This window comes from Sturnira hondurensis, unplaced genomic scaffold, assembly GCF_014824575.4.
Source record: "Sturnira hondurensis isolate 20B ecotype Veracruz unplaced genomic scaffold, ASM1482457v3 Scaffold0014384, whole genome shotgun sequence".
NCBI lineage: Eukaryota > Metazoa > Chordata > Mammalia > Chiroptera > Phyllostomidae > Sturnira > Sturnira hondurensis.
The window spans coordinates 11,828,074-11,851,893 of NW_028087015.1; the positions used below are offsets into that span (position 1 = coordinate 11,828,074).

Genomic DNA, 23,820 nt, shown 5'->3' on the forward strand with positions numbered 1-23,820 from the left:
GACAGCGCGGCTGCCTCCAGTTATAAATCGCGCACTTACCAGTTGAGGGTAAGGTCCTCACAGCGCAGGAGACGCCTTATATGACATCATCACGGGTCACCTCCCCTTAGTTGAAGATTTAGGTGCCTATAGAAAGTCTGTCATACACCAAGCCGGCAATAACACATTAACTCGTAAACAGTGGAGGGAGTGCACCTCAGATGCTCTGATTTCCCTGAATTTTCTTTTGTGGACGTGGCCCCCACCCCATCAGTACGGCTCTGTTCCCTATTTTGCTCCGGCGCAACCTTAGGCCACCCCAAGGAGAGGGGAGGGGCGGGGCCAGCTAGGGCGGGGCGGGGCCCTGGCTGGGCTGCGTCGCGTTCGGGGGCCGCGCCGGGTAGCGTTTCTGTCTAGTGCCCGAGGCAGCTCTGGCTCAGGGAGCCTTTAGTCTGCTCCACGGGGACTTCTGTGCACGGATGGACCCGCCCGGATACGGCGGGAAGCGGCCTGGCAGGCGGCGGCCCCGGCGGCGTCAGCAGAGGCGGTACTGGGCTGAGGCCGCGGGTCCCTGAGGCGTGCGGGTCCATCGGGCCCGGCGGCGACACCATGATGCCGGGCGAGACCCACTCGGCGGCTCCCGGAGCTGCGGCGGATCTCTCACGATGTCAGGGCTGCGCCTCCCTGCAGCAGGTGCGGCGTCTTCCCGGGGCCAAGGGCGCGGAGCCACTCGGTGGGCCCCTCTGGACGCGGGGCTGGGGAGTCTGGCCGCGGGGGTGCGTCTCTGCTCGCTGCTCCAGCTTCTTGGCGGAAGCTTTCCTCCCTTTCCCCCTGCCCGCAGGTTTTCCCTCATCTTTCTACGGTGGTTGCTTTGAGATCAACTTCCTTTGGCTTGTTTAGGATTGGAACCCAGGATTCATTTACGGGGTTGCGGTGGTGGGGTGGAGTAAGGGAATTCTTGGAGAGCCTTCTCATACACTTACCCAACCTCATGGCTCCCCAGGGCTTATACTTAGGTTGGTGAGTGATAGGTGAAATGCTGAAGGAATATTTTCTTCCGAGGCTTTTACTTGTCCTGGCTTGTTTTAAAATATTTACCTGGAGGCAGGTTCTCCTGCGACAGTTGGGTTGGCTGGGAGGGTCTTTTATCAAATAAAGGCATGCAGATGCTGGGAGTTTCTGGCTGTTACGTGGACTGTTCTGTGTACTGACTGAAGAGGGGTTACTAGTGTCTGGCTCCAGATCTTGTGAGGTTGTAAAACCAGTGCCAAGTGTTCGTTTCTAGCTAGAACCTTCTAGCTGTCTGATGTCAGGAGTCTTGTAACTTTTTAATATTAGTGTCTTTAATGTTAAATCGGAGCTGTCCACCCTCATACCTACTAGAACTAATTAAACGATTGTTTATTTTGTATAGTGTTCTAGGCAAGCGGGACACATAGTGGGGAACAAATATAGGTAAGATCTGTTGTCATAAGTAAGATACATGTATGCAAATAAGACTTTAGGTGGTCTTAAGTCTTAGGAAGAAAATAGAGAAGGAGTTGAAATAGTGGTCTTGTTTCTTGGCTGCGGTGGCAGGCAGGGTGTTTTTGAGGGAGTGACATTGGAGATCGTGGTGAGAAGGAGCAGACTGGAATAGGTGTGGGGGTGCTTTCCAGATAGAGGGATTAACAGGTGGAAAGGTTACTGAAGTGAGAAGGAGCACAGTGTCTTTGAGGAGGACAGGGTCTGGCTGGTGTGAGCGCATGTTGCAGAGGGGAAGATGGCTGATGAAATGGGACCAGAAAGGAATGTAGGATTGATGGGCCACCAAGAACAGCTTGTATGTGTGTGCGCGCACGCAGGTGTTATCTATGAACTGATCTCAAACATTTTAATCGTTGAGAGCAGGAGAAGGAGAAAAGGGACTCCTATACTGATACTCTGGAGTAGAAGGAGAACTAGTAGTAAAATCATTGAGTTAAGCTGCATATAAAGCGTTTACAATGTGGTTTTCTTTTTTATCTCTCCCAAACCTGGGAACATGAATGAAATTATCATGAGCCTTTGACAAATTATATTTATTATTTGGGCCAGTTTATTCAACAAGTATTTATTGAGCATGTGCTGTTTCAGACTGTATGATTACAGCAGTGAGGGGAAAAGACAAATATCCTTGCTCTCTTGGGCCTTCCATTCTTAGGAGGTGGGGGGAAGAGACAAGTTATGTGAGAAGGTAATAAATACATTGAAGGTAAATAGAGTAGAGAAGAGGGGCAAAAAAGTGGGGGAAGAAGGGACCAATAGCCAGAAAGAAACCACACAGAGAAGGTTATGTTTAAATGGGATTGAGGGGTGGGGCAGGGATAGAGAATAAGCTCTGTAGATTTCTTGGGAGAAAAGCATCCCAGACAGTGAAAAAACAGGTACGGAGGCCTGACACAGGAGCCTGCTCAGTGGGGAAGAGAAAGGAGGCTATGGGGTAGAGTGAATGTCGGTGTCTTCATCTGCTTCATTGGCCTGTAGTAATAGAAATTTACTTTGTCATAGTTCTGGTGGCTGGGAAGTCCCAAGATTAAGGCACCAGCAGATCTGGTGGTGGTGAGGGCCTGATTTCTGGTTTAGGACTGCCTTCTGGCTGTGTCCTCAGGGCAGGAGAGGGAAGACAGCGCTGAGCGTCTTATAAGGACGTTACTCTATTCATGAGGGCTTTGCTCTTAGGACCTACCTAACTAATCACCTCCCAAAGGCCTCAAGTCCAAATTCCATCACATTGAGGATTAGGTTTCAACATACTAATTTTTGGAAGGTGGTGGGGGGCACAATCTATAGCAGTTGGAGGATCTGAAGTTCCATAATGGAGGAACTGATCATTCAGGCTCTTGTAATCATTGTGAGGATTTTGACTTTCAATCTGAAAGAATAGTGAGCCATTGGACACTTTTGTTTAGGAGACAAACCCATGTGAATTATTCTGTTCAGCAGTGGATCTGACCTTCCTTCAAATCCTATTCTCACCATAGTAGGCCCCATTTTGCTTTAAAAGTAGCAACTGTAGCCTTCTTGTTGCTTAGGCCAGAAACTATGTCATCCTTAATTCCTCTCTCTCAAACCTGCTTCCAATCCATCAGTTGATTCTATTCACTCTGTCTTTGGTACCCATTCACTTCTCACCATCCCCACCACTTCCACTCTTGTGTGAATGACTATAATCTATTGCCTGGAGATTATTCCAGTAGCCTCCTAAGGAGTGTGCCGCCTTCCACCCTTGCGGTATTCCCACAGTTGGTTCTCAAAACAGCAATAGGAGTAATCCTGTTAAACCTCTAACCGCAGGCGTCTGCAGACTTTTTCTGTAAGGAGCAAGTTCATAAGTATGTGGTGCTGTGGTGCTCGTGTTCATTACTACTCAACTCTGCCATTGTCTAAAAGTAGTCACATGCCATGTTAAAGGAATGAGCAGGATGTGGTACATCAAAATGTTGTTTACAAAAAACAGGCTAAAGGCCTTAGTTTGCAGGCCTCTTCTTTATCTGTGGACACACCATTGCATTTGGATTTTCTGTTATGTGAATTTTTTTTTGGTGTGTGGGGGGGGAGGGTGAATAGAGTCTCTGGAACAAATCTTTATATTACAGAGTAAGGCTGTAAAAATAGATTTATGGCAGATTATAGGGGACTTTGATGGTTAACACCTTACCATTTTTGTTCTTAATTTCTGTCAGCATTATGGAGCCGTGAAGGGTTCTGCATAGTTACCACATAAGAACTGTTCTTACCATAGGAAAGCAGAGTGGATTGGAGGAGGTGCAACTACCTCTGGTAAATTACCTTATTAATGCATACTAGTGATAATAAAAGCCTGGACTAATTGAAATTTCCTAGGCCTGGGAGTGGAGGAGAGAAAGGTTCTGATTGTGAGAAACTGCGGAGTGGACAGATCTCGAGTCAGGGAGATAGAAGGGGCAGAGATTTAAAATCTGAGCAGCCGTGAGAACTGTGGCAGAGGCAAGAGAAAGCAAAACCAGGTCAGTAGAGGCATTGGAAGTGTGGGGCTGAGGATTTTCACCTGTTTTCACATTTGTTGCTTGTGAAGCACAGTGCTTCAGGGTACAGTAGCATACTTCCAAGGAATTAGATAAGAGGCCACATCGATGAGTGCTGAGTTCGTGGTAAGATTTTATTTGGTGAGTGGTGGGAATAGGAGAATGGAGGAGTATGTTCTTGTCACTTAAAAGAAACTTTGAAAACCTTTGTGGCAATTCGTGGGACTACATGTCATCCTGAGGAGTCAGTGAACGAAGACCAGCTGGACAATGAGGAAGGCGAGCATGGAATGGTGAGAAGGAGAAACAGATGTACAAGTAGTGTGTAGGAAATCAGCTTAGGAAAGCATGAGAGTTGAGAACAGGCAATTGGATTTGTCAGTGAAAGGTCAATTCACCACCTTAGGAAAGACATTTCTGCAGTGTTCCATAGTAGAACATCAAGTTCTGTGCTCCAGTTAACAGTGCAAGAGAGAAACCGAAGAGGTTCTATACAGAGAGAGATTAGTACCCTGCCGTGTAGTTTTAACACGCTGAAACTTCTGGATTTTGCAGAAAATGTGCAGGCATATTACAGGCACCTTCTCTGCAGAAGGCATGCACATTAGTGCTGTGACTTCATTCTGAGCTGTGCTGGGAGTCTGACTGTCGCTGTCCTGATTGAATAGTTGTTACTCCCACTGGAAATCTCATTTCATGTCTTACCCCTCCCTGCCCTCTTTTCCTTGCTGGTTGAAGAGATACAGTGTGTTTCGGAGATCATGCCTTGACTCAGAAGTGTATAGACGACCCCGTTGATGCACCTTTTTAACTTGGAGTCCAATACATCATCTCCCCTCTGTTTTCTCACCCTAACTGATCGCAGTGGCTCACGGGAGATCTACAAGTTAAGGTCCATACGGGTTGCCAAAATTTGGTGGTTATAAACCAGTGTGGACACTACTCTGGTGATCTGTACAATCAACAACAGGCTTAAATTGACTGGTTTCAAGTTGAGCTGCCATAAGTCATGTTGTTCCTGTGAAGGAGGGGCACTACCCGCACCCCCCTTTTTTTACCAGTTTAATTTGTTGTTGCAGAGCTAACCATTTTATCTCCTGGGGATCCAGATGAGAATTTGAAGCACATGGTTATACTGTTTAGCTAATGTAACTAGAACAGTTTTAGAATAGATGGCGTTTGGCTGTTTTTGGAGCAGATTTGAGCCTGTAATTTACATAAACTGGTCCTGGACTCACATTGATAATTTCCAGTAGTTTGACCTTCATCATTTGGAACTTAACACGTATGTCCCCATAGACATTGATTTGCAAATCAAGAGACAATGGTTATGTTACAGGGATGCTCGCAGAATTGTGTTTTACTCATTTAGCAAACATTTATTGAGGATCACTGTGTTTGTGATGCCGTGGTGTGTTTTGAACGGTCAAGAACAGAGGAGGCTCAGAGCTCATGTTCTGCGTGGGGTTACGCAGATGCGTGAGAAAGCATCCAGACATAATGCATAAGTACTTTGTTGGGTGATGTACAGGGTACCCTGAGCATCCAGACGGGACATCTGAAGGCTTCATAAGAGGAAGTGAACCTACATTGAGTTCTGAAGGACGATTTATAGTTAAGTAAAAGGGAAGAGATGTAAGGAGATTGTGTGGATGGGGACATGTCATGTTCGGAGTCATGGAGGGGAGAAAGTCCTTTGTGATGGATGGATTAGGCACGAAGTCAAAGGTAAAGGCAACAGAAAAGTCCAGGCTGGAGAGACTGGGGTGGGAAGACTCCACCCATGGGCCTGCCTTGCAAGCAAACCTTTCTAAGGATAGCAGTCTTCGTCCTTCTGTGGCAACTCTTTTGCACACAACTTGGGGCTGCTCTGGCCAGCTAGTGAGTAGAGACTAGGAAGGGGTGCTGCCAAACACCCCAGAATGCACTGGACAGCTCCCACAAATAAGGATCTTCAAGCCCAGAATGATAGTGTTAGAGGAGTAGTAACTCAGGCAATTTACTTTTGCCCAGATTATCTTTTTACTTATTTGCTGTGTGTCTACAGATTGTATTTATTTATTTAGTATTACCATTTCATAAACTACTCTAGCCAGTTCGCTGGCTTGCGGTTTGCCAGTGACTGTCCTGCTGCCCCCTTCCCTCGGCCGATGGGCGCGGCCACTGTGTTGATTCTACTTCCCCGAGAAGGGAAGGAAAGATGGGAAGCTTGGAGTGGCTTTCTTTTTCTCCAGTGCTGCATATTCACAGTGACACTTAGGAAGGATTGTGGATCAGATTTAAACAGTGACAGAAAGTCTGAGTAATGGGCTCCTTTGAGCATTGTGGTAGTGGCCCAGTGAGTAAGTGTGCAGCATAGCTTGAGGAACTCAACCCGAGGGAAAAGATAAAGAGAAGACGGGAGGAGAGGAGAGAATCCGGAGTAAATCTGAACCTTCTGATAGGTGTTGTAATAGAAATTCAAAGAAGAAAGCAGGGCTGCTGGGAGGAAAGCAGTAACCAAAGACACCAGACCACCTTAACCTTTTCCTTGAGAGAAGGGGTATGCCGGCCGAACCTCACTTCCTCTCCTGGAGACCAGGCAGCATTAGGGCACTGTGCTCGTGCCTGACGTGAATGTAGGTTGGAAGGGCCTCCAGGGGTCCTTTGAGTAGATATGGACTGCTCAGCATTCACAACTGTGAGATTCATTATTTAGAGATCTTTGTTGCGAATAATGTAAGTGACATTTGAATCAGATTGGAGAAAATAGAATGCTTTTTTAGGACACTCCAGTATCTGACCAAATTTGTACTGCCACCTAACCAGGCCTTAGGAAAAAAGTTAGTCAGGGACTAGATTAGAATGCTGTAGGAAACCGAGAAGTCATCTTCGTTTAGTGGGGTTATATTTCCTTGTATAATGCTATGTTTTGTGAATTTAGGGTATTTTAAAAAAGATTTTATGTATTTATTTTTAGAGAGGGGGGAAGGGAAGGAGAGAGAGAGGGAAATGTCAGTGTATGGTTGCCTTTCACATGCCCCTCCTGGGGACCTGGGCCGCACCCCAGGCCTGTGCCCTGACTGAGAATTGAACCAGTGACCCTTCGGTTTGTAGGCCCATGCTCAATCCACTGAGCTATAGCAGCCAGGGCTAGGTTTTTATTTTTATTAGTTACACATGAACATAGTTTAGAGAGACAGCTTGATATACAAAATTTGTTGCGATAGCCCCAGCCCCACTCATTCTTCCTTCCAAACAGACAGTGCTTTTAATTGTTTGCACAGTGTGTGTTTCATAATGAACTTACATGTTGTTAAAGAATAGACTCGTGTGACTACTTCTTGGTTTTCATTTTTAGGCTTGTCATTTGATTTCTGACTTCGGAAGGTGAGAATTGAGCTCCCTTTCTGCCCTTTGTCCCACTCTATCTGTCAAGCAGCCTTTCTCTGCTGTCCAAGTCTTAAGTGTAGTTAAGATTTCAGGTAGGGCACTAAGGCAGCTGACCTAACTATATGTTATTCACAGCTAAGCTCTCAGGTAAATTACGATTACTTTTCCTTTCCTGTTTTTTCTTGTTTCCCCCCGGTATTGATTATATCCTTAATCCAGTGTACTTATCTTAAACATGTTAAGAAGTGCTTACTTTATGCTGAGGGCTGGATTAAGCATTTTGTCTCATCCTATTTAATCCTGACAGCAAACCAGTTTTGTGGCCTCCTAGTGTTTGTCTCCTTATCTCTGCAGTTAGAAATAGCTCTGAAACAGGGAAAAGTCAAGTAAATTTGCCTGAGGTCACGCTGCCAAAAAGTGGAGGAACAGGAATTTGAATCCAGCTGTGTGTGACTCTGCAGTCTGAGGTCCCTGGAATGTCTCTGGCATAGTACTTTACGTTACAGATGGCATCTGGAAGCAAGGTGGGGAGGATGAGATCGACTAGAACTTGAAACAGAATGGAAAAAGGAAGAATCGGTTTTCCAAAAACACCATGACTTAAATGCATGGTAGAAAGCAGCTCCATACACTTGCTTGCACTTCTCTGACAGTTAGGTCTAAATATCCTTTTAAATGCTTCCATTCCGGCACATAATTCTGTTGTTTTCTTCTTAGGGGAAAAATTCCCTCCTGAGCCTTCAGCTCTAATCTGGCACTCAGCTGCCTTCTTAGATTCTCTTTACCTCTGCTCTGTGCCCCGCATTGTCCCCTGTTTATTGATCCATGATTTTGGTGGAGCCTGTTCATAACCTCCAGTACCTCTCTGAGCAAGGATGTCAGGGAAGTAAGTTTATGGAGATTTTGCAGATTTGGAAATATGTATCTTACTATCACTATTGACTGATAGTTCGTATAGAATTTTACTTGGGATTCATTTGTGTTCAGAATTTTGAAGGCTTGCTTTCTGGTCTCTAGATTGCTGTTGAAGTCTGAAGACATTCTGATTCCACATTCTTTGTATATGACTTGTATCATTGTCTTTTTCTCTTAGGATACTTAGAGGCTCTTTGCTTTGTCTCTGATGTTCTGAAATTGTATACTAATGTGTCATGGTTTGGATCCTATTTGTATCCGAGTGTTAGGTCCTTTAATTTGGAAACTTCTGGCTTCATTTCTGGGATTTTTTTTTTCTTGAACGTCAGTATTTTGATTATCTCTGCATCTTTTCTATTATTCTCTCTCTTTGGAATTCTTATCATTGGGTATGTGGGACCTCTTACCCTGACACTCAATAAAATTGTTTTTATTTTTCTTTATCATTTTCCATGTCTGTGGTTTGTTTTATTTTTTTTTTTAAGATTGTATATATTTACTTTTAGAGAGGGGAAGGGAAGGAGAAAGAGAGGGAGAGAAACATCAGTGTGTTGTTGCCTCTCACGTACCCCTTGTTGGGCACCTGGCCCGCAACCCAGGCATGTGCCCTGACTGGGAATTGAACCAGGGACCCTTAGCTTCGTAAGCCCAGAAGCCCATGCTCAATCCACTGAGCTGCACCAGCCAGGGCTGTGATTTGTTTTATTTTGGGGGACAGTTTTTTCAACTTTATCATCAAATCTTTTATTTTGTTTCCTGCTTTTAATTAATTATAATAATTTTATTGAGATACTTATTTACCATAACAGTCATCCTTTTAATGTCTATAATTCAGTGGTTTTTAGTATGTTCACAGTTATCTCATCTTGTCACCACTATGTATTGTGAAATAGGCTCATCAACACACCCCTGTGTCCTTGCCAAGGAACTTCTTAAATTTTGGGTGGTGCAGAAGTAGGTTCACAGTTGTGGGTACGTGAACACAAAGTTTATTCTTGTATTATTACTTATTAATTGTTGTATTTTTTCATACAAACAAGGAAACCTACTTCGGCCCCACCCTGTAGTAGCAGTCACTCTCTGTCCTCCATTACCTGCCACCCCCACATCCCACGACCACTAATCTGTCTCTGGAGTTGCCTGTTACGAACGATTTATGTGAGTGGAATCATACAGCATATAACCTTTTGTGTGTCGTTTCTTTCACTTAGCAAAATGTTTCCAAGGTTCATCCGTGTGGTAGCAGGTGTCATTCATTCTTTTTCATCGCCCAGTAATCACACTGTATGTCTGTATGCCATCTTGTGTATTCATTCTTCAGTTGATGGGCGTCGAGTTTATTTTTACTTTCTGGCCAGTGTGAATAATACTGCTATAAATAAGAGTGTACAAGTTTGGCCTGGACATGTGTTTTCAATTCTCTTGGGTATATACCTAGGAGTGAAATTGCTAGATCATATGGTTAACTGTGTTTAACATTTTGAGGAACTGCCAAACTATTTTCCATAGCAGCTGCACCATGTTATATTCCACCAGCAATGTATGAGGGTTCCAATTTCTCTACATCCTCTCCAGCACTTGTTATTGCCTGTCATTTTGATTTTAGCCATGCTAGTGGATGTTTATAATCTTAATTTAAAGAGCTTTTTCTTTCAGTTTCTAAGAGCTCTGATTATTTCGTTTAAGAACAGCTTCTTGTTTCATGAATTTAATTTATCTCATCGTATTAATTTTTTTCAAAGCTTTCTTCTCAGCTTTTGCTTACTCCAAGGTTTTTTTTTTGGCTTCTTGTGTTAGAAATTTTTCTCTTGAGCTTTATTGCAATAGGTCGGGGTGGGCCATTTATGGATTAAGTAATATCTGATGTCAGTACCAATAGATCCTATCTTCAGACTGGTTAGAGTTCCTCAGATCCTCAGAGAAATTGTTTCTAGTCTCTGCCTGGAGAACGTAAAGATTGGCTGCCACTGTCTGGGAACTTAACGGGGAGAAGAAGCGGGTAGCCAGTGTGCGTAGGTGTACCCTGTCCCTCTGTTCCTGTTCTAGTCCACCTGCTCCAGGTGTTCATGGTGTTCCAGGAAGGGAATTCTTCAGAAAGCAGAGCTCCTGCTAGATGGGGGAGGACGAGTTTCTGTGAGGCGTAGCTGGGAGGGAACCGGCGTTACTGATTTCCAAGCTTTCTGGTGTTACGCATTGTAAACTGGGTGCACCACACTGAAATCAGGTGCGCACCACACATCTGTACAGCTGCTTCGCTCTCGAGTTCATCGTTCAGATAAAAGAGATTCATAGAGACAGTGTGGGCTCAGCATATGTCTCTGTGTTACACACAATGGAAATAATATTGACATATTTCTGTGTTTATGTAAGTACAGTAAGCAATATGTTTATAATAAATGACGTTACAGTAAAATCATATTTAAAGTAATTTGCATGAAAACAAGGAGCTGACTATAGTGTTTTTTTTCTTTCAGAATTTAAATGAATATGTTGAAGCACTAATTACCTTGAAGCAAAAAATTATTAACACAGAGTGAGTATGTTTCATGTGTTTGGCTGAGCTGTATGGGCCTGGCAGACAGGCTGAGCAGAGGCACTGTCAGACCTCTGGGTCTGGAAGGCGAGCTGAGGTTTCTCTCCCCAGGCCTCATGGTCTGATTGTAATTCCACTGCTCTCCTCATTGTTGACCTTCTGTTAGTGGCTTCTGCAGGACTCGTGGCTTGGGAAATGATTTTTGCTAAACTGGACATTTTATAAAAGTTCTTTTCTGTCTTCAAAGCCTTCTTAGCTTTAGGATACAGTCTCAGATTTCCTCCCAGTATTTCACAGCTGTAATGTGAGATTTAATTTTATTTTAATTCTGTAGAAGTCACATAATTCATAGGCTCAGATGTTAGATCAGAGGGATTTGAAGTGAAAAGCTCATATATCAGTGCACTGTTCTTAAGAAATTTAGGGTAATGCATGTATATATAATTAAACAAATTCATTGCATAGGAAGAAAGGTACCATGCATGTTTTAAAACATAGTTTTAACATAACAATTCTTTTTTGTTGTTGTTGTTGCAGTAATTTGTTAACAGAATATCAGAAGAAATGTGATGATATCCTTTCATTGTTTTTTCCTTTGAATTTTTAAATTTACTTATTGGTGACTTTTTTAAAGAAATGTAAGGTATTGGCACTATCTTTTGGAGGGCAGTATTTACAGGCTTAAAGTAGGAAGTATTTCTAACAAGCATAGTAAACAGCTGGTATTTTACTGTTATTACATCTTTCATGATAAAGACTGCTGGTCTCTTTATTTTAGCATTTATTTTATTTTTGTTACTGATTTCGATTTTCTTACGGTGTCATAAGCCTTTTACTGAGTGGGTCTTTTCCACTTGTACCAAGTGCGTGCCATGTGCTCTTGGGCTTACGGTCACCCTTTGCTCAGGCACTCGTAGGGCACCTGTGGCGCGGTTGGCCTCTGCTTGGAGAATTCCCTAGCAACGTGGAAATAGTGTGTAGACTTGATCCTTCCTCATCTTGTGTGAGGGCGCTTACCCTGAATTACTTCTCTCCCATAAAAATAAAATTTCTCATAAAAACACATACGTATTTTCAGAAGGTCACTGAAGTACAGCTTCAGCTCCAGTGTTGGGCAGGTTCTGCTGTTCACCTTCGGCAGTCCCTTGAGGCCAGCTTCAGTGTCGCTTCTGGTACCCTGAACCCTGTCTGTGTTGTTGCCGTCATCCCTGCCTTGTGTGATGAGGGAATAAAGTCAAGGCATGATACTGAGATCTGCTTTTCATGCTTGATTTTTTTTTACATTAAGAAATATGTCATTGAACTTTCTTGTGCCTTATTTGTCGAAACTACCAGTCTGTTTACCTACGAATGTGCATTACTGCAAGAGTAATATCTTGCTTATAAAAACTGCACAGAAATTTACTACAAATACTTCTAATTAGCTGCATAGGAAAATAGGCAATCACTTCTATGTACTGACCATGTTGCCACTGAGATGCTCATTACTGTATGTGTTTATTATGTCATTTTTGGAAGAAATGGCATAATCTTTTTGAGGCAAATTACACAAATAAGCAGAAAAATCATTTAATTTTCTAAAATTTGCAGAACTTTAAAATCAGAATTGTTAGAATAAGTTACTAAAATTTGGTAAAACTTTAAATTCTTGAATTTCTGTTCTATGATGTGGTACTCAGCTTCTGTCTCAACTGTAGGAAAGTAGGGATTTAAAAATATATATATTTGGCATTCACCCAAAATATGTATTTGTTGAACCTCAAGTATGTAGTAATTTGTTGTACACCTTGAAATACTAGTGTTGCAGAGTTAGTTTGGCTTTCTAACTTGATTTCTTACTTTTTTATAGTTCTGACCATTTCGTTGTTCATTAGTTCCTCTTCCTAAAGGGCAGAGTGTGTTTTATATCAGCAGATGTTTTTTGAGCTTTTTTTCAGAGGCCGCAGTAGTTTCGGATGAATTCAGTATACTCCTTAGTCTTGAGAAGCTTGTACTCTGCTGGGGGAGGATGCATACTTACTACAAGCAGATGTGCTGCATTGGGGTACGAGCAGGAGTCGATGGGAGATGAAAACTTGAAGGAATTATTTTTTGCTATGAGCAGGAAATACTGGCAGCCTGAGATGGAAAATGAAGTTTTCAAGTTGTGTAAATGTGAGGGAGTTTGTAGATTTTATGTCCTCCCTGTCTTCTTTCCTTATTACTCATTGAATGTAGTTTCATATCATTTTAGTAAGAACTTAACTCTTGTTTGATGGATTGAAAGTCTGGACTGTTTGAGAAGTAAAGACGGGTTGTTTAGGGTTCTGATATATGCAGGATTCAAGGTATTTTTGACTAGTTTCATACTGTCTTTATTCTTAGAATTCAATTTTTGCATAATTTTTAAAAGTAATTAATCAATTAATTTATTTGTAGAGGGAGTAGGAGGGAGGAAGAAAGAGGGAGAGAAACATTGATGTGAGAAAGAAACATCAGTCGGTTGCTTCCCGTATGTGCCCTGACCAGGGACCAAACCTGAAACCTAGCCATGTGCCCTGACCGGGAATCTAACCAGGGTGACCTTTTGCTTTGCAGGGTGACACCCAACCAACTGAGCCACACTGGTCAGGGCTTTAAATTTAATATTAATCATATATTTAATCAGCTACCTTTTTTATTTAGAGAAGTGAATATTTTGACTCTTGGTACATGTTATAAATAGGAGTAACAGCAAAACTCTTTATCACGGTTATATGTATGTTGTAGATGAGACTTTGAATGTTGTATTTTAGGAATTATGATCTTGCCTATATGTACATTGAATACTCATTATTTTTGAGTGAGTTTTGTTTTCAGCCAAGTATCACTAGATAAAATGGTCAGAGTTTTCTTTAACAAGTTCTACAGCTGCAGTTTGCCAGAAGGTAAGCTATCTGTTTTCATTGTTTTTAACAAAGAAGGAGAGGCTCCCCTGCCTTCTTTTTTAAAAAAAATATTTTATTTATTTTTAGAGAGAGGGGAAGGGAGGGAGAAAGAGAAACATCAATGTGTGGTTACCTCTCACGTAGCCCCCACTGGGGACCTGGCCCACAGCCCAGGCATGTGCCCTGACTAGGAATTGAACTGGCGACCCTTTGGTTCGCAGCCCGCGCTCAATCCACTGAGCTACACCAGCCAGGCTGTTTTCACTGTTGATTTCGGTGAGACATTCATCAGCCTAGATTTTTAAGCAGATTCGAACAGAGTGCTATATAAGATTGATGTGTTATTTGGAATGTTGCTTTGATGGTCATGATAAAAGAAGATTCATGTTTTCTTTACTACTGTCCAAATTGAAGGTCTTAAATTATCGCCTGGTTTGACCTTTCAATAACTTACTGATTGTGTTGCCATTGAGATGAAGCTTATTAGTGTATGATTATTGTCATCTACATGAATTGGACTGTTTAATGGGGTTATCTTGTGTATTTGAAACACTTTAAAATAGACTTTTGTAAAGATTTAGCAATATTTCATACTCTGTGTTGATCACTTAGGAGAAGACGAAAAATCATGGCTATAAACCGAACCACAAAATCGCCTGTCATTTAACTTGAATAAAGAGGGGTGAGTTCAGTATTGGAACAGCCAACTTGCTTGGCGGATTGCCGTTTAATACGTTCTCCAGCAGGTTGAGAATCTGCTGTTTTCTGCTTCTCAAGTGGCTTTTTGATGTACTTTTATTAGAACTAGACTACAGTGCCAAAGAAATAAAGAGCAACATGAGGATCATTTTGATATTGATAGAAAGAATACATTTAAAAAGAGAGTCTTTTATTCTTTTTTTGTTTCAGTTTAGAAAATAATTGAAAATCACCAATGGGTATATTTAATAATCCACCGCCTTGTCCATTTTTAGAGAGAATAGTACTCTGCATCACCAGGTGGAACAGATGCTTCAAAAAATCTCTCCTCTGCAGAAGTGTCAGGAAGAATTGGGATCTTTAAAAGCTGAGCTAGAAGAGAAAAAGGTACCTGAAGTAATTTTCCTCCGAAGCTTTGTCTTCAATTAATTAAGAGCTAATAATTCACTGTTATTGGGGTAAGGGAACATTTTCTGTGCTAACAAAGGATATAAATGCTAGTTAGGATTCTCTAAGTGTATTATTGTACTTAGTAAACATTGAACTAGCTGATTTATGGCTTGGTCCTCGTACTCATCATTAAATGTGTAATTCTGTGTCATTATGTTTTTTGAAAGGGGTTCTAGCTGTGAACTTGTGGTTCCACATGTCCTGCATTGCCTTTTCATTTTTTCTTTATGTAAAATAGCATGCATAGAAATTAAAGATAGCAAAATCATGTTCTCCATTTCAAGATTAGATTGCAGTAAGTTTATTTAAAATGGTATAAGCTTGTTTTTCTTCAGACATTGTGGTTTCCTCTTTATAGGAGTCTTACAAGAGAATTCATGGCTTTTACAGTTAAGAAAAATAGAAAGCAATAAAGTGAGGGGGTTTGCCTAAGAACAGCTATAGCCAAGCTGGGATGAGTCTGGGCTTCTCTACCTCTTTTCTCAGCTTGTCACAGGTAGTATTGTGCCTCTGAGCCCTCAAATTGTGGCATTTTAGTAATGCCACGCACCCATTTGAGGTCTTACATACTTTAACAGGATTGATTTTCTATTTTTGTAGAAATTCTTTATTATGTATTTGACTGTGCAATGAAAGTTTAAAAAAAAAACCACAACTGTGATGTTGAGCTTGTCTACCTCCCCTTGTATGACAATCCCATCAGCCCCATCCGAGAGGAAGCAGGAACTGGAGTCAGAGCTGAATGATGTGATAAGCCCTCCTCACTCACTCGCTCGCTCGCTTGCTCGCTGTGACTTTGGAAGTCAGTCATCTTATGGACCCTCAGACCCCTCCTCTGTGGAGGAGGTCATAGAGCCCGTCTCAGAGCTATGGGGACGAAAGAAATGAGTATCCTATACACGTTATGTTATGATACAAAGCTATTCAATAACCATTTCTCATTCCAGTGTAGCCATCAGGGTGTATGTATTGATTGATGGCAACACATTTTTTCCAGTTACTGTTGAATATAACAACATATTTTATAGTTTTAAATAGTAGTAACAGTTGTTTACAGTAGTAAACAGTTGTTTATATTAAGCTCTAAAACTTCTTTCGGTTTTGTTGAATTTTGGTTGAGGTAAAAATATTAGCTATTCAATATGAAGATTTGGAACTGCCTTAAGATTAATATATTTTCAATTTTATAGTTTTGATTAGATTATTAAACACACTGATAAGGATCTGCTTATATCCTTTAAAATGTTCAATGAATTGTACTTTGGTTTCCCAACATATTATTCATTTGGTTAATTTCATACCTTGAAATAATTTAGCTTTTCAAGCTCAAAATAAGTTATTCTGATAGTCATGACTTTCAAATTGACAGTATATATCGATTTCCTTTTTTTTTAGAGTTCCCTAAAGTTGTATCAGGATACTCATCAGGAATATGCTCGTGTAAAAGAAGAATGCTTGAAAACTGATGCTCAGTAAGTAGTTTGCAAATGGCTGGAAATAGGAATTTCATCTTTGAAAATTCTTAAATGAGTGTTTCTCATCTGCGTTTGGGTTTGTTGGCTGTTATTAACTTTGTGTTATCTTGAACGTCTCTTAGCCTCAGTGCCCACATCTGCCAAATGGACATTATAACTGTCCTAAGGGTTATAAAGAATTAAATAAGCCATCCCGTGTCAGAGAGCTACACAGAGAAAGAACTCTGTAAACGTGTTTATGCCTGTGTGTGGTGTGTTTGCCTGTGTGTCTGTGTGAACATTGTCCACTCCTTTCCTCGTGCCAGCACTTGAACAGGTATCGTGCAGAATGGGCGTCTTTGTTACCATTCATAGAACAGGAGCATCCTATTTGATGATTTTAAGTTTAATACTGTATTCACATTATCCAACGAACTTCTGAGCTACACGTAAAGTAGTTTAATGTTGATGTAGCAGTACCTCAGAGATTCTTTCTCAGAGGCTTACCTCCCTTCCCTGATTCAAATTCATCCTAAAGTGAGCACATGTCCCCAGCCACGCCTCTCCCACGGTGAGCACTCCTGCCGTCCGTGCCTGGAAGTCATGTCGTTGGTTAGAGGCCGCACCGATTCTAGGGATCGTCAGACTCGTCAGCTCAGTGGATAGATGAGACCACTGTGGTTCAAAGAGAAGAATACAGATTTCTTTAATCCATTTTAGAACTGTTACACACTGAACAGCATACTGTTTTTTCTTCAGTTTGATCTACCTTCAGAACCGTCACTGGTAATTTTGGTGATTGATGTGTGATACTTGTTGTGACTGTCTTACTTTGTTATATAAATTTCAGTGGTTAAAATTAAATGTAGCACAAATTGTAGTGTATATATCTTTTTCTGCTACATATATATTTTTTACCATTTTAAAATACGAAATCTTATTTCAGGAAGAAGAAACTAGAAGCCAAGGTGAAGAAGCTGGAAGGTAATTGGCACTCTTGTTGTCTAGCTGCTCACAGTAACTAGAAGAGGTTGTAGTATTTGGCTAAGCAGTTGAGTCATCGCGGTTTCTTCGATGGTGCATCCCTGGGTGACTTTGTTAAGGGCACCATAAGGGAAGAAGTTTGAGTGCCGTATTCCTTTCAGTTGCTGGATAGTAGCATGAACGTGGAATGTGGCAAATCCTTGAAATGTTGTTGCACTCAATATAATAGCAGCCTATTTAGTTGCTCTTAGGTCATGCATGTTGGGTTCTTGCTTGACTAGCGGGGTTGGGTTAGCTTGTGCTGGTTTACTTTTACTGTAAAGAGCAGTGATTAATAAAAGGACTTAATTTTGAAATTTGAGTCTCATGGGGCTTTCTCACTTTTTCCTAATGAAATCAGTGGTTAGTAGAGAAGGTCACTACTTTCAGTCCCAAGAAGGTAGTTATGACAACATCCATGGGGAGGTGGCCGTGAAGTTCCCTGCTTTGAGGATTGTCACTTTGTCCTTGGCAGGCAGAGTGCAGAGGCGCCATGTGAGGATCTGGTCAGTTCTCCTGGGGCAGCTAATAATTCCTTTCAGGAATTGAATGCGAAATCTTTTCTTCTGTTTTCTCCCTCTTTCACTGGGGTGGTTGGGACGTGGAAATAAGTCTCATCCAGTAGAAGCGAGGAGCACTCGGTCAGGCCCCTGCCCGGTACGTGCTTCTTTCATTCCCACGTGGGCACTAGCAGTCCTCCTGACCTTCTGTGGCTTACTGCCCCTGCCGTTTGCTCTTTCTCACGCTTAACAGGGCTCCGCCTCAGAGAACGGAGTGGTTCGCGTTTAGAGTATGAAGTGGGGGTTTGAGTGTGGTTGGATCAGGGCATGAAGATAAAGAAAATAGTCATCAGTTTACCTAGATTGAACCTGATTTTTTTAGGCCATAACTCTTATCAATATTTTGGTAACAATTTTTTCTTTGATTTGCTTGTTGCACAAACAGTAGTATGGCAGCAACTACAACAGCACTGTGTTCTTTCTAAATATTGCCTCTCTTGCTAGTATGTGAAGGTAAGTGTCTGTTCAAGGAGATGTTTTTAAAGAGGTCTGAAATGCCTCTTTTGCAGCTTTTAGAACAGAAATTCCTTTAAGGCAATAGTGTAACCTTTATTTTCTACGTGACAAAAATAGTTTTTGTAGTAAATGACAGGGCATAATAATCGGGTAAACTGATACCCAGCCTTATCAAAATGAACGGGGTAAGGATTGTTACTCCGGTGTTTTATGGGATGCTCCTTTTCGTGATGATTGTGTCTGAACGATCTCAGGTGAAGCCAGCACTGCTCAGACCCTTACAGTGCTCTTGGACTTGCAGCACCTCGGAACCTGAAAACAGGAATGAACGAGGGCTTCAGATGCAGAGGCCTGCTACAAAAATGCCTTAAAAGTACAGTTGAACCTTGAATGACTCGAGTTTTAACTGAGTGGGTCCACTTGCACTCAGATTTTTTTCATTATATACTGTAAATACATTTGCTCTTTTTTATGATTTTTAATAACATTTTCTGTAATATACATATATAACATATAAAGTATGTGTTAAATGACACTTTATACTGTTGGTAAGGCCTCTAATCAATAGTAGGCTATTAGTAGTTACATTTTGGGGTATTGAGAAGTTTTATGAAAATTTCCCCTACTAGGTGGTCGGTGCCCCTGACCCCAGTGCCAACTGTAGATCTCTGATAAAGGTATTAGCAGTCACAACTGTTAGCCCAGGAAGGAGTAACAATATAGTAAGCATAGAGAGGTTTGTCCATTTGCCCAAATAAAGAGAATTGTATTAACAGTATTTTAAAATCTGTAAACCTTGAATATCACTGATTGTTGAAGAATAAGGAGTGAGGGGGCCGTGGCATCTCCCTCTGTGAAGGGCATGCATGTTGGGTTCTTGCCTGGCTAGAGGGTTTGGGTTGGCTTGTGCTGGAATTGCAAAGGATTTTTAGGGCCTGTGCCAATGTTATGGTTTTGTAGCTAATAGAGATGATATTTAAAGCTAAAAGTATTTCTGCATTTATCCCTGATTGATAAAATACTGAAGAAAGTGATTTTTACAGAAATTTTTTCGAAGTTTTAAGAAATGAGAAAAACTCTCAGTATTTACAGCTTTGAATGTTTTAATGGTAGCTGTAAAGTTTTTTAGTGGTAGTTGTAAAGTTCATACATTCTGTTTCTTCTTACTTCCATGCATTCTTTAAATAAAGAGGCTGCTCTCAAGCAAACTCAGGACTTCAAGCAACTAAGGAATGAAAAGAAAATACTTGAAAAGGAATTTAAGAAGACGCAGGTAAGAGATACCAGTGCACACACATGTTAAATTTCTGGCCTCAGGGCTCCTTAGTGTCCTTTGTAAAAATGCAGTTTCCCAATCACGCAGGAGGCAGGAATGAGGCCCCTGAGGAAAGTAGTGGCTGTGCCGGTCAGGTTGCCTCCCCTGCATTAGGGCCAGGATGGCGGCACGACTGGTCAGTGCCAGCTCTTTCAGTGTTTGTTTTCACAGGAACGGCTGGATGAGTTTTCTAAGCAGAAAAATGAAAAGGGTGAGTATTCAGTTAATGGCCTACAGAAAAATTCTGTTTTGATATCCAGTATTCTTTTTAACCATTGTTCCCCCACATTTTTAGAGTTGAAACACATTGGAACACAAATTTCAAGTGATTCTTATGGAAGCATAGATAAAAGTGAGTATATTCCAAGTTCTGTTTTTATTTCTGTTCACTACTTTCAGTGGTTTGGGAGCTTCTTTGTTGCTCTTAACCTGTGGCTGTGAAAGTTCCAGGGCTCATTAGATGTTTTATGGAAGAAGAAGTCCTGTCCTATCTCATGTCTCCATTGGATTCCTGTATATTATCACCCTGCTGTTTGATGAAATAACACAGGGAAAGTAAACATGAACAAGCAGTATTGTTTGGGAAATGACAACTAGTTAGAGATATAATTTCCACACTTTTCAGAAAATAAAAACTAAAGGATTTGGGTTGGCTTATACTGGAATTCATTTACAATTTATCAAGTTAATTTCTTAGGTGCCAGATATATAAAAATTTTTACTGTCAGGCAAGAAAACTGGAGTCAAAGCCATATAAGTGTATTGTCGGAAGACAGAACTTTAAAGAAGGGCACAAGTTACAAGGACAAGGGAGGTGACAGATGGACAGGTGTGTCTTTTATCCCAGAGTGGTCTTGTAGATGAGGAGGCGTGACCCTGAAGTTAGAAATTAGGGGCTTCCCTTTAGTATTTCTGTTCATTCACTGGGTCACCATTAACCTACCTTCCTTTGTGTTTTTGTTTTTCTTTTTTAAAAGGGAGATTATGAATTTCTGCTCTGTCATCTCTTGCTTTTTTGGTAGGGATACATTTAAAATGTAAATATTGGTGTTTTCATGTCACTATTTTGCTTTTTTTTTCCAAGATGGATATTATTTAAACCACTTACATTGTTTTGTACAATAAAAAGTGTCTCTTTAGAAGTCTTCATCTTTTTTCTTCGTTTAATTTTTTTTTTCCAATTCAGAGCACAAGATCATTTTTTTCTGTGTGGTTTAAGGCTTAACAGTTAACACATTTCAGTTATCTGGGCACTGATTTATCACTGTCAGTGACGTATAATTCATGTGCTTTTTGACTCTTCTGCCTGCTCTTTGGTGTGGAAAGTGAAAGTCTTAGTAATAGATGTTGCTGAGAGAAGTAGAAGTCTGGACAGCACTTGGCTTTCCCAAGTAACAGTCAGATGTTCAATTAAATGTTCTCTCTTGGACTAACAGATTTGCTCTAGGATCCGGCTATTCTTAGGCCTTACTATTTCAAACCGAACCCTCCTACCCCTTACTGTTGTTGACCTGTGTCCGTACACTCTGTTTCACTTTCCTCAAAGAACTTGGTACTATCTCCAAGTAAAATTTTGGTTTGTTTTGATCTTCTCTTCCTGTGGGGACTGGGATGTTGTTTGTTGTACATTTTACTTTTTCTGAATAAGTGAAGTCTTTAGGAGTCTGCTGATAATTAAGTTGTAGACTTGGATGGGTTTAATTCCTAATACTCAAATGTAAATTTAATACTTTAATGCTTCTGACAGAGATTTACAAGTTAGGCAGAAAGAGTGTTGCTTTCACTTTTGAAAAGGCTGCTTGAGTGCTGCATTTGCCTTTCCTTCCTTTCGAATCCCAGTAAAAATGGCAGAAAATAAAATACAGCTCTTTATGTAAAGTAGTTGGTATCAGTTGGTGATGAAGCCCCAAAGTACAGAGAAAATAGCAGCTCTCAGAAAGCAAGTTTCTATGGCAGAAGCCCTGTGTTTCCTGGAAGCAAAGCTGGCAGGGAGAGGGAGAAGGAGCAGGACACCAGCATTTTGCCAGGCCATTGACTAATGTGTGAAGAATGTACAACCTTCTGGGTTCAGAAACAGTTTCTGACATTTGTCCACAGGCTATGGCATGAAGTTCAGCTGTCTAAAGTGTTAGTTATGCCATGTGAGGCACCCAGGGTATGTGCAAAAATTGGGATTGTGGCTGCTTTGAAGGATAGCTGCTTCTGGTCCCAGAAAATGAGATGTTTACATATTCCATGGAAGTCCTGAACAACTGCATTCATCTGTCCCCCTTCCCTTTAAAGGCAGCGTCCTATATGCCAGGGGTCCCCAACACCCGGGCAATGGACTGGTACTGTCTACGGCCCCATTAGGAACAGGCTGCACAGCAGGAGGTGGGCAGCTGGTGAAAGAACAAGAGCTGCATCTGTATTTACAGCCAGTTCCCATCACTTGCATCACTGCCTGAGCTCCGTATCTTGTCAGGATCAGTGGCAGCATTAGATTCTTACAGGAGCCCAGCCCCTACTGTGAACTGTGCCTGTGAGGGATCTAGTTGTGTGCTCCTTAGGAGAATCTAATGCCTGGTGATCTCAGGTTGAGCTGAGATGCTGCTGCAAATACCGATTATCATTAGCAGAGAGGTTTGACTGCACAGAGAGCATGATAAATCAATTGCTTGCAGATGCGTATCAAAACCCTATCAGGGATATAGGTCAAAACAAAACAAAACTAAACCAAAAGAACCCTATCAGTGAGTGTGAAGTGACAGTTAAGTTGCATCTGGTGGCAGGTTAGAAAGCCATCCCCTTCCACCACCACCCTGCCCCAACCCCCAGTCCATGGAAAAATTGTCTTCCCTGAAACTGGTCCCTGGTGCCAAAAAAGTTGGGTACTGTTGCTGTGGGCTTATGATGTAGGAACCTATATTTATTGTGAGCATAGGACTAAATAATGTAGGCTGAAGAAATGTACTCTGGCTATTAAAGATGTCCTGCCTAAACTTCCATCCAAAACAGAGAAGAGGCAGTGGCAAAAAAGAAAGGCACCAAAGCTCAAGAAGACGTAGTACCTGAGGAGACAGTATGAAACCATGAACCATGTTCAATGTTAAAAACTGAGTTGTATCCTTAGAGGAAAGGCTGCTGCTATGAAATTAGAATTGGGGTTCTGGAAAACTAAAATTACAATTGTAGAAGTATACTCACTAGAAAAGCTGGATTGTTAAATGGACAAATATAAGTGTCTCTGAGACCTATCGCAGGTGTCTCTGACAACGTGGTGCAGAAGAACAAAGGAATAAGAGGTATTAGGGGAAATGTAAGAATCTGAATAATAGAGCAGAATGTTGTGATAGCCATCTGTTAGAACTTCTCAGGGGAGACAGCCTAAGGAGAAAAGGTGATCAAGAAATACCAGAAGGAAACTTCCCAGAGCTTGGCACAGATGCAATATTTATATTGGAAAGGCATGCCAAATGCTGAGCATGCCCTTTGTGAATGATCTTTATCTCTGATGTATTTATAGGAAGTATATTTAACATCGAATGAAATAACAGAAAAAGTAATATACAGAGATGGATAAAGAAATTCCAAACAAACCCTAACTTGTAAGCTGTAATCTAAGACAAAATAGTTTAAGCCTGGAAATGACTTCACATGGGTTAAGAGGGAGTATCTGGATTGATGAAATGTGCAGTTCACCAAGGAGAGACCACTGTCATGGATGAAAAAGCATGGAATGGTCGAACTAAGTGCTTGGAAATTCTAGGGACAGTTGCCAGGTCTGTTTCCATGGGAGACCTTCGTCTGTTTCTCAGTAATAGAAAATCATAAAAAATAGGTAGAATTGGAATCATAATTGCAAAAGTGCTGATTTACATATGATTCTTTTAAACCACAGGTTTATAATTTAAAATACTTTTAAAACATGTAAAAGCTGACTGTTTACTAATAACTCATCTAATCCGGTATATTAAGATATTGAAGTTTAATAAGATACTACTAAAAATACTCTTCCATGCCCCCCAGAAGTCTTTCAAAACCTACCTGGTAACTGCAAACACATAAACACAAACAAATCCCTTTTGGGTAACAGAAGATAAAAATGGAAATACAAAACTGTTTGGAAATAAACAACAATAGGGCGGCATTTA

General features: G+C 41.2%; 1 protein-coding gene across 1 annotated transcript in view; it reads left to right on the forward strand.

The window, feature by feature from the left end:
• The first annotated feature begins 355 nt into the window (after positions 1-355).
• ICE1 (interactor of little elongation complex ELL subunit 1) overlaps positions 356-23,820 on the forward strand; it is a 50,927-nt gene continuing 27,462 nt past the window's right edge. The window contains exons 1-10 of the mRNA XM_037062972.1: positions 356-672; positions 10,766-10,824; positions 11,362-11,396; positions 13,712-13,730; positions 14,705-14,816; positions 16,275-16,351; positions 17,280-17,317; positions 19,563-19,645; positions 19,859-19,898; positions 19,983-20,039. Of these exons, the coding sequence (XP_036918867.1) occupies positions 589-672; positions 10,766-10,824; positions 11,362-11,396; positions 13,712-13,730; positions 14,705-14,816; positions 16,275-16,351; positions 17,280-17,317; positions 19,563-19,645; positions 19,859-19,898; positions 19,983-20,039 (604 nt within the window). The 5' untranslated portion in view covers positions 356-588. The remainder of the gene's footprint in view (positions 673-10,765; positions 10,825-11,361; positions 11,397-13,711; positions 13,731-14,704; positions 14,817-16,274; positions 16,352-17,279; positions 17,318-19,562; positions 19,646-19,858; positions 19,899-19,982; positions 20,040-23,820) is intronic.